This window comes from Ylistrum balloti, unplaced genomic scaffold (assembly GCF_031769215.1).
Source record: "Ylistrum balloti isolate Yb309-2 unplaced genomic scaffold, AGI_CSIRO_Ybal_v1 Utg369610, whole genome shotgun sequence".
NCBI lineage: Eukaryota > Metazoa > Mollusca > Bivalvia > Pectinida > Pectinidae > Ylistrum > Ylistrum balloti.
The window spans coordinates 85,482-96,712 of NW_026781886.1; the positions used below are offsets into that span (position 1 = coordinate 85,482).

Here is an 11,231-nt window from a genome sequence, read left to right on the forward strand (position 1 = left end):
GTGCGTACAATTATTAGTAGTGCTTTAGACATAACACCAAATATAATAGTAACTGGTGATCTAAATGTCGACTTATTAACTGCATCTCCTAACCATTATCTTTTCGAAATTATAAGTTCTTTTAGTATGATTAATGTCATAAACGAACGAACTCGTACTGGACCAACTCGATCCAGCGTTCTGGATCCCATTCTCTTAACTCAGTCTATTTCTCGTATTGATTCTTCTATAATACCAGTTGATATATCCTTCAGTGATCATGATAGTTGTACTGCTTGTATTAATGTTCCATGTGCTTTTAGATCTATTCATAAGCGTAAAATCTGGCTGTATAAAAGGGCTGATTTCCGAACGTTTAATAATCTTATTTCTAATTATAATTGGAATGATCTTTTCCTTATTTGTAACTCAATTGATATTGCTTGTGAACGTTTTACTGATATTTTTTTTTAGATTTTGCGAATTCATGCTTTCCATCTAAAGTGGTCACTATTAGACCTAATGATAAACATTGGATGACCTCTGAATTAAGGAAAAATTTGAGAATTCGTGATAGGTTACATAAAATCGCGAGGTCAACCAAGCGCCTTTCGGATGTTAATAAATTTAAGTCTCAACGAAATAAGGTTAACAACATGAAAAAACACGCCCGTTCATTATTTTATGAGAATGTTCATGGTATAATTGAAGAATTTGTGTCTTCTGATCCAAAATCTTATTGGAGACTTATTGAAAGGTTAATGAATTCAACTGGAACTTCACAATCTATTCCTTCTCTTGTAGATCCTCATACTAATAATGTTATTACTAATGATGAAGACAAAGCTAACTTATTAAATGACTATTTTTGTAATATTACACAGGTCGATGATAGAAACACTGCAGTTCCTGTAGTTGAGTCTAAAACAAACAAAACGTTTAGTTCTGTAAGAGTAAATAGAAATGAAATCCGTGATGTTTTACAGATATTGATTCTCGGAAAGGCCTCGGGTGAGGATGGAATCAGTGATCATATGTTAAGAAATACAGCACAAACTGTTTGTATTCCACTTGAAATTATTTTTAACGTGTCTTTATCGTCAGGTATATTTCCAGCCAATTGGAAAGTAGCAAAAGTTATGCCACTGTTTAAAAAAGGTGACAGGCATTCTCCCTCTAACTATAGACCGATTTCTCTTCTATCTACTGTTGGAAAAGTCTTTGAGCGTGTTATTTTCAAACACCTACATAATTATTTCGTAAAAAATTCATTGTTTTATAAACACCAGTCTGGCTTTATGGATGCGCATTCTACTGTATATTAGCTCATTGAAATTTTTCACAATATTTGTATTGCTCTTGAAGAGAAAACACATGTATGTATGGTTTTCTGTGATATTTCTAAAGCATTCGATCGTGTTTGATGGTAAAATTAAAATCGTACGGACTTTGTGGTGAGCTATTTACGTGGCTAGAAAACTATGCATTTAATAGGCAGCAGAAAGTTTTCCTGAATAGTGTTTATTCTCAATTAGGTTCCAACTCAGCAGGGGTTCCTCAAGGTTCCATTCTTGGACCACTTTTGTTTCTTATATACATAAATGATATTGCCGATGTGCTTGAATCATCTTCTCGCCTTTTTGCCGTACATTTTACTATTAAATATGTTCAACGCCAAGACACAACCAATATTTGTTGTTACCTAATATTTTACTGTTTAATACGTTAAACACCCAGACACGACGAATATTTGTTGTTACCGTTCTTTTTACTGTTAAATATGTTCAACGCCCAAACACCACCAATATTTCTTGTAACCGTACATTTTACTGTTGAATATGTTCAACGCCCAGACACGACCAATATTTGTTGTAACAATGCATTTTACTGTTAAATATGTTCAACGCCCAGACACGACCAATATGTGTTGTAAGCTGACATTTTACCGTTAAATATGCTAAACACCCAGACACTACCAATATTTGTTGTAACCGTACATTTTACTATTAAATATGTTCAACGCCCAGACACTACCAATATTTGTTGTTACCTAACATTTTACTGTTTAATACGTTAAACACCCAGACACGACGAATATTTGTTGTTACCGTTCTTTTTACTGTTAAATATGTTCAACGCCCAAACACCACCAATATTTGTTGTTACCGTGTTTTCTAATGTTAACTATTTTCAATGCAAAGACACCACTAATAATTGTTATAACCGTCCTTTTTATTGTTAAATATGTTTAACGCCCTGACACGACCAATATTTTTTGTTACCGTACTTTTTATTGTTAAATATGTTCAAAACATCGACACACGACTAATATTTGTTGTTGCCGTACATTTTACAATGCAATATGTTAAATGCTCAGGCACGATCAATACTTGTTGTCACCGTTCCTTATACTGTTCAATATATTCAGCAACCAGACACGACCAATATTTGCTGTAACAATACATTTTACTGTTAAATATGTTCAACGCCCAGACACGACCAATATTTGCTGTAACAATGCATTTTACTGTTAAATATGTTCAACGCCTAGACACGACCAATATTTGTTGTAACAATGCATTTTTTCTGTTAAATATGTTCAACGCCCAGACACGACCCATATGTGTTGTAAGCTGACATTTTACTGTTAAATATGCTAAACACCCAGACACTACCAATATTTGTTGTAACCGTACATTTTACTATTAAATATGTTCAACGCCCAGACACAACCAATATTTGTTGTTACCTAACATTTTACTGTTTAATACGTTAAACACCCAGACACGACGAATATTTGTTGTTACCGTTCTTTTTACTGTTAAATATGTTCAACGCCCAAACACCACCAATATTTCTTGTAACCGTACATTTTACTGTTGAGTATGTTCAACGCCCTGACACACGAGCAATATCTGATGTTACCGTGTTTTTGAATGTTAAATGTGTTCAACGCCCAGAAACGACCAATACTTGTTGTTACCTTACTTTTTATCGTTAAATATGTTGAGCGACTAAACATCGTCAATATTTGTTGTAACTAAGCTTTTTACTGTTAAATATGTTCAACGCGTAGACACGACCAATATTTGTTGTTACCTTACATTTTAATATAAAATATGTTCAATGCACAATCAATATCTGTTTTAACCATACTTTTTACTGTTCAATATGTTCATCGCCCATACACGACCAATACTTGTTGTTACCGTACTTTTTACTGTAAAATATGTTCAACGCCCAGACACGACCAATATTTGTTGTAACAATGCATTTTACTGTTTAATATGTTCAACGCCCAAACACGATCAATATTTGTTGTTACCATGTTTTTTTACACCTAGATATGTTCAACGGCCAAACATGACCAAAATTTGTTGTTACCATGCTTTTCACTCTTAAATATGTTCCACGCCAGACACGACCAAAATTTGTTGCAGCTGTACATTTTACTGTTGAATATGTTCAAAGACCAGACAAACGAGCAAAATTTGTTGTCACATTTTTTTTACACTGAAATATGTTCAACGCCCAAACACGACTGATATTTGTTGTTGCCGTACTTCTTACTGTTCAATATGTTCATCGCCCATACACGACCAATACTTGTTGTTACCGTACTTTTTACTGTAAAATATGTTCAACGCCCAGACACGACCAATATTTGTTGTAACAATGCATTTTACTTTTTAATATGTTCAACGCCCAAACACGATCAATATTCGTTGTTACCATGTTTTTTTACACCTGGATATGTTCAACGGCCAAACATGACCAATATTTGTTGTTACCATGCTTTTCACTCTTAAATATGTTCCACGCCAGACACGACCAAAATTTGTTGCAGCTGTACATTTTACTGTTGAATATGTTCAAAGACCAGACAAACGAGCAAAATTTGTTGTCACATTTTTTTACACTGAAATATGTTCAACGCCCAAACACGACTGATATTTGTTGTTGCCGTACATTTTACTGTTAAATATGTTCAACGCCCAAACACGACTAATATTTGTTGTTGCCGTACATTTTACTGTTAAATATGTTCAACGCTCAGAGACATGACTAATATTTGTTGCAACCGTACATTTTACTGTTAACTATGTTCAACAACCAAACACGACTAATATTTGTTGTTAACGTGCATTTTACTGTAAATATGTTCAACGCTCAGACACACGACTAATATTTGTTGCAACCGTACATTTTACTGTTAAATATGTTCAACGCCCAGACGCAACCAATATTTGTTGCAACCGTACTTTTTACTGTTAATCATGTTCAACGCCCAGACGCAACCAATATTTGTTGCAACCGTACTTTTTACTGTTAAATATGTTTAACGCCCAAACACGACTAATATTTGTTGTTGCCGTTCATTTTACTTTTAAATATGTTCAACGCTCAGACACATGACCAATATTTGTTGTTACGTCGTTTTTTACTGTTCAATATGTTCAACGCCAAGACACGACTAATACTTGTTGTTAACGTACTTTTTACTGTTAAATATGTTTAACGTCCGGACACACAACCAATATTTGTTGCAACCGTACATTTTACTGTTAAATATGTTCAACGCCCAGACGCAACCAATATTTGTTGCAACCATACTTTTTACTGTTAATCATGTTCAACGCCCAGACGCAACCAATATTTGTTGCAACCGTACTTTTTACTGTTAAATATGTTTAACGCCCAAACACGACTAATATTTGTTGTTGCCGTTCATTTTACTTTTAAATATGTTCAACGCTCAGACACATGACCAATATTTGTTGCAACTGAACATTTTACTGTTAAATATGTTCGGTTGGTTATTATCAACAACACCCAAACAACTAAATAGCACCCGAAATATAATCTTTTATTCTTTTTTTTAAAAAGATCCTCGGCAAGAAATAACGAAATATAGTTATATACTTGAAATGAAAGTTTGTTTGTTTTGGTTTCTTTATTTTAAGATGTTAATGTCGACCAAAAGTGATAACAAAATGTTTAAGGAGAGAAATGCGGTGAATATTCTTTCTTTTTACGCTTCTTCAACACATTGACAAATATCATAATTGAACATTTCGTCATAAAATATCATGTTCTAAAAATTAATTTCAAATGCTATCATGGGCTCCTGTTATTTACTAAGAAATTTAATTTTAAACTACGAATAATATGACAAAATAATTCCAAATACATGCGAATTCATTAAAATGTGCTTTAAAACAGAAATGCAAAAATGTATATCCGACTAAATGGAGTCTTCTGAAGTGAAAACGTAGAAAAAATAGGAATGTCGTCGTTTACTGTAAACCTAATGCACTATTAGATAATTAAATCAGAGGTTCTCAGATGAACGATGATGCGCTACACTCAAATCAAGAATAAATGAGAATAAATGAGAAAATCGCGGTGACGAATTAATGAATTTTTCGAATATGGCACAATGCATTAATGTAGAGAACAAAATAAACATTAAATCATTATATTGCGATCGTAAGCGAGATTTCAAACGATAATACATGAAAAATGCTTTTCATAAACAGTAAACAGCAACATAGCACTGCGTTATATGTATCGAACGTTGCTAGTGTGTCAGTGAATGTTCGGGTCGGTGATTTGGTAGATTATATGGTAAGTAGCGTTGTTAGTGAGAAAATGCTGGACGATTCGAAACAACGTTGTGTTAAGCATAGCGAGAGGAAATCTATCAATATGTAATAGGACCACAACGTGGCGACAGACGATGAGAGAGACTCTAAATAATACATTTAGAGTCTCTCTCATCAGCATGTGCATTTTTAAATGAAACAGAAATATTCTGCGTCAAAGAAAGGCTCTTTCCAGTCAGTACGTGTTTATATTTTCATTGAGTGATATTTATCCTGGAAGAGATATATCTATTTGTAATTCGCTAAACGCTATTAAGACTCGGCAGTTCATTCGTAGCTTCATCAGTATTTCATATGGTTTTACGAATGAAGTTCAAGTATGAAGAATGAAGAACAAACGATAACGTTCGTGAAAATAGTTGAAAATTAGTGTGCCGATTAACATGTTGATGACATAAGATATTAACTGGAGAAATAATTCATGATCTGCAAAATGTTTTGTTTGTTTTCGAAACGTCTTTTATTGTTAAAATCACAGCGAGTGTTGCGGCTCCCCTTAAGTACATTGATTGTGTCTACCGTCATTCAACATTCGTATTTCATACTGAGGTTCCAACCGCCTAAGTCATATACAAGCAACTGCGCATATTGTTTTTTCGATGGCATATATTATGTATATTTCAACAAAATAAAAACGTTTTTAAATGAGAGAAATGGCTAACCTAGAACAAATAACGTTAGATTATGAAGAATGTTTATACAAAATATATTTATGTTTCACGTGTACATATTCATTTTTTTCAAAATATCTGTATAGTTTATTAGTGTTTTTGTCGTCAGCAAACAGAAGAAAGTGGTGGCCAAACCTGAGAATGAATCGTGTCCTTCCTCCGACCCGAGCCACCTTACCCCTCCCCTGGGCTGGGGCGAGTTAACTGTACTGTGACTGGGGAACACACAACACACAACAGTGTCCGTATCCTCTCAGCTGTTAGATGAATATCGTTACAATTCAGCACAACGAGTACACCTAGACTATATATATCACAATACGCCGACTTTGTAAGTAATTTTACCTGTACGGATTTCACGTGTTGCACCTTCAAGTCTGTACAGCTTCCACATCGAACAACTTAAATGTCTTTTGTTGGACTTTCGGATATTTCCAGGGATAATGAGGGCCCACTAAGGCATAGTTCATGTGAAAACAGAATCTCGCGCGTGATCTTACCTCCCTAGAAAATGTCTTGCGAAGCGTTTTTCCGTTTCCAAGTTCTGCCCGTCTAATTCATCTGAGCGCTTGCCTAGAAAGTATCTCATTCGTTTTTGTATGAAATCTCTAAGTCCGTTTTGGGATGAATCTTCGACATAACTACCCTCGCCAAAGCCGCCAGACTGAGCTATTAAATCGTTGTTATAAGTTGAATCTCTTTTTCCAAGAAAGAATCTTCTCCTTTTTCCTAAGAAAAATCGCCGCCTTTTTTCGAAGTCGTCATCCAACAAGACAGGCCTTTTACCGAGGAAATAATATCTCCTCTTTAGTAAATCGTCGGTATCTCTTTTACCAAGGAAGTACCGGTATCGTTTTTCTTCGTCAATGTCCTCGTCGTCACGTTTCCCTAAGAAATATCTTGCTCGTTTTTCTCCATCGTCGTCGTCATCTGTTCGTTTTCCCAAGAAGTATCGTCCTCGACTCCTTGCTTTTTTCTCGAACTGTTGCTCATCGTCAGTTCGTTTTCCGATGAAATGTCTCAAACGTTTTTCAAGTTCATCGTAGGGCATAAGCCTTTTCTCTAATGTTTCATCTCCAGTTATTCCTTCGGCATCTGAACGCTTGCCAACGAGCTCCCTAGATCGTTTTGCTACATTGTCTTCAAAGTCATCATCGGTTTCCCTTTTGTCTCGATTAGATGAAGACGAAAGCGAGTTAAGCTGCCCGGATAAGTCGGTTGACTGACCCAGTATAACTAGCTGAGCTAAGTACAGCAGGAGGCATGCGCTCTGTGACACCCGGTACATCTTGGGTCTTCTCTGCCGAGTGATTTAACAAACCTACGCTCTCCGCTTTATAACGATCTGAGTAATATTTATAAAAAAGCGTTAGTGAACGCCACTCCGTTTCACGGCTCGTTCTTAAAACCACATTGGTGTTATAGGTATCTGTGTTGTGATTTCTATTATCTGTTCTATGCGATGCTGTCGTCAATATGATGTTAAGGATTCATGATAATTAAGGAACATTGTGCTCGCGTAAGAAAGCGTTATAATGCATTAGGTATATGCAGTGTGGCGCGCGGCCTGGTGACAGAAGTTGGGAGTGGCTGGCAACATTCGCTGTCGTTCTCGTGCAATCAAACGCCGCATCTGGCAGGAATCGTCTGCCACTCAATGTGACAATAATTTTAGCGAGTATCATACGTCTGTATTACGGTAGGGGCGTATACAAGCGCGGAGTATCATGAATGAAAACCAGCGATGGAATATTACACCAAGGAGAGACGGTCACTATCGATCATTCCGTATACAGTAGCTACTATGTACACACCAGAAATATATGTCCGATGTGATCACTCGACGTTGAAGTTCGCCTTCTACCCACTCGTTAATATATAATTGTATACAATACCCATGTTTACATCAGCATCCGGCAAACAATAGATTGATCAGCTAGTTCTATTGTCACCTGTTTTTGTCGATAGATTTCACAAAGAAAACATTGATAATAAACAAACGTCCTTTATTTTAAATTCTCTGAAGATAGTCACGTTAAATTTACATTTCCTTCAAAGTGATGAATTTTCAGTCTTCATCTTGACATGTACAATAACGTAATTGCAGCTTAATATCTTTCGTACAAAATTCATTATAACCTCCTTTATATATAGAATGTAGTAAGTGTAATCCACGGTTTGATATTGGTACTAGATTCTAACAAACAAATGTTGTTGGATGCCTAATCTGTTTTTCATTGCGAGCAGTGGCTACAGTGCACAACGTACCGAGTTGTGGCATCGTCATCTTTCATACGACAACTTAAGATGCTTTTTGTTCCTCCTTCTAACGGATTACTTCAATGATCATATATATTTCAATGTCCTTATCTTTAATTCAAGTAAAAGTTTCCCTTAATCGTTTGATATTTTAAAATTTACCATTCGATCTAATCGCCCTGCCGCCGCAGGTGACTGATGTGAAAGTTATGTATCAGAGAAACATCAGGAAGTTCGAGAAATATCAGAAACATGAAGTGGCACGAGGACTGAGTGTGTACAACACAGGATGTTATGTTATTGCTGGCACAAAAGTGTGTATCAACATCAGGAACTGTTATCGAGGAAGTGTGTATCAACATCAGGAAGTTATTGCTGGCACGAGGACTGAGTGTGTATCAACATTAGGAAGTTATCGGTATTGCTGGTACGAGGACTGAGTGTGTATCAACATCAGGAAGTTATCGATATTGCTGGCACGAATACTGATCAACATCAGGAAGTTATCGATATTGCTGGCACGAGGACTGAGTGTGTATCAACATGAGGAAGTTATCGATATTGCTGGTACGAGGACTGAGTGTGTATCAACATCAGGAAGTTATCGATATTGCTGGCACGAATACTGATCAACATCAGGAAGTTATAGATATTGCTGGCACGAGGACTGAGTGTGTATCAACATCAGGAAGTTATCGATATTGCTGGCACGAAGACTGAGTGTGTATCAACAACAGGAAGCGATATTGGCACGAGGACTGAGTGTGTATCACAGTTACAAGGAAGTTTTTGCTGGCACAGGAAGTGTATCAACATTAGAACGATATTGCTGGCTCGAGGACTGAGTGTGTATCAACATTAGGAAGTTATCGATATTGCAGATACGAGGACTGAGTGTGTATCAACATCAGGAAGTTATTGCTTGCACGAAGACTGAGTCTGTATCAACACAAGGAAGTTTTTGTTGGCACGAAGATTGAGTTTTTATCAACATCAGAGAGTTATTGCTTGCATGAAGACTGAGTATGTATCAACATTAGGAAGTTATCGGTATTGCTGGTACGAGGACTGAGTGTGTATCAACATCGGGAAGTTATCGATATTGCTGGCACGATGACTGAGTGTGTATCAACACCAGTAAGTTATCGATATTGCTGGCACGAATACTTATCAACATCAGGAAGTTATCGGTATTGATGACACGAGGGTCTCGTGTGTAACAACATTACGAAGTTATCGTTATTGATGGCACGAGGATTGATTGTGTATCAACATTAGGAAGTTATTGCTGGCACGAGGACTGAGTGTGTATCAACATCAGGAAGTTATTGCTGGCACGAGGACTGAGTGTGTATCAATATCAGGAAGTTATTGCTAGCACGAAGGCTGAGTGTGTATCAACATCAGGAAGTTATCGATATTGCTGGCACGAGGACTGAGTGTGTATCAACATCAGGATGTTATCGTTATTGCTGGCACGAGGACTGAGTGTGTATCAACATCAGGAAGTTATCGATATTGCTGGCACGAGGACTGAGTGTGTATCAACATCAGGAAGTTATCGATATTGCTGGCATGAGGACTGAGTGTGTATCAACATCAGGAAGTTATTTTTGGCACAAAGACTGAGTGTGTATCAACAACAGGAAGTTAACGATATTGCTGGCACGAGGACTGAGTGTGTATCAACATTAGGAAGTTATCGATATTGCAGGTACGAGGACTGAGTGTGTATCAACATCAGGAATTTATCGATATTGCTGGTACAAGGACTGAGTATGTATCAACATCAGGAAGATATTGATATTGCTGTTACGAGGACTGAGTGTGTATCAACACCAGGAAGTTATTTTTGGCACGAAGACTGAGTGTGTATCAACATTAGGAAGTTATCGATATTGCAGGTACGAGGACTGAGTGTGTATCAACATCAGGAAGTTTTTGCTTGCATGAAGACTGAGTATGTATCAACATTAGGAAGTTATCGGTATTGCTGGTACGAGGACTGAGTGTGTATCAACATCAGGAAGTTATCGATATTGCTGGCACGAGGACTGAGTGTGTATCAACATCAGAAAGTTATTGCTGGCAGGAAGTTATCGATATTGATGGCACGAGGATTGAGTGTGTATCAATATTAGGAAGTTATCGGTATTGATGGCACGAGGATTGAGTGTGTATCAACATTAGGAAGTTATCGGTATTGATGGCACGAGGATTGAGTGTGTAACAACATTACGAAGTTATCGTTATTGATGGCACGAGGATTGAGTGTGTATCAACATTAGGAAGTTATCGATATTGCTGGCACGAATACTGATCAACATCAGGAAGTTATCGATATTGATGGAACGAAGTGTGTATATCGATATTGCTGGCACGAGGACTGAGTGTGTATCAACATCAGGAAGTTATCGATATTGCTGGCACGAGGACTGAGTGTGTATCAACATCAGGAAGTTATTGCTGGCACGAGGACTGAGTGTGTATCAACATCAGGAAATTATTACTGGCACGAGGACTGAGTGTGTATCAAAATCAGGAAGTTATTGCTGGCACGAGGACTGAGTGTGTATCAATATCAGGAAGTTATTGCTAGCACGAAGACTGAGTGTGTATCAAAATCAGGAAGTTATTGCTGGCACGAGGACTGAGT

The 11,231-nt window shown here is 36.9% G+C and overlaps 1 protein-coding gene across 1 annotated transcript; it reads right to left on the reverse strand.

The window, feature by feature from the left end:
- Positions 1 to 6,812: 6,812 nt before the first annotated feature.
- Positions 6,813 to 7,604, reverse strand: LOC132546909 (protein PRQFV-amide-like). Its single transcript, XM_060210639.1, has one exon. It carries the CDS (start codon positions 7,602 to 7,604, stop codon positions 6,813 to 6,815), a length of 792 nt encoding a protein of 263 aa, XP_060066622.1.
- Between the last annotated feature and the right edge of the window lie 3,627 nt (positions 7,605 to 11,231).

Coding starts and splice junctions, on each gene's coding strand:
- LOC132546909 (XM_060210639.1), bottom strand. CDS start 7,604: ATGTACCGGGTGTCACAGAGCGCATGCCTCCTGCTGTACTTAGCTCAG.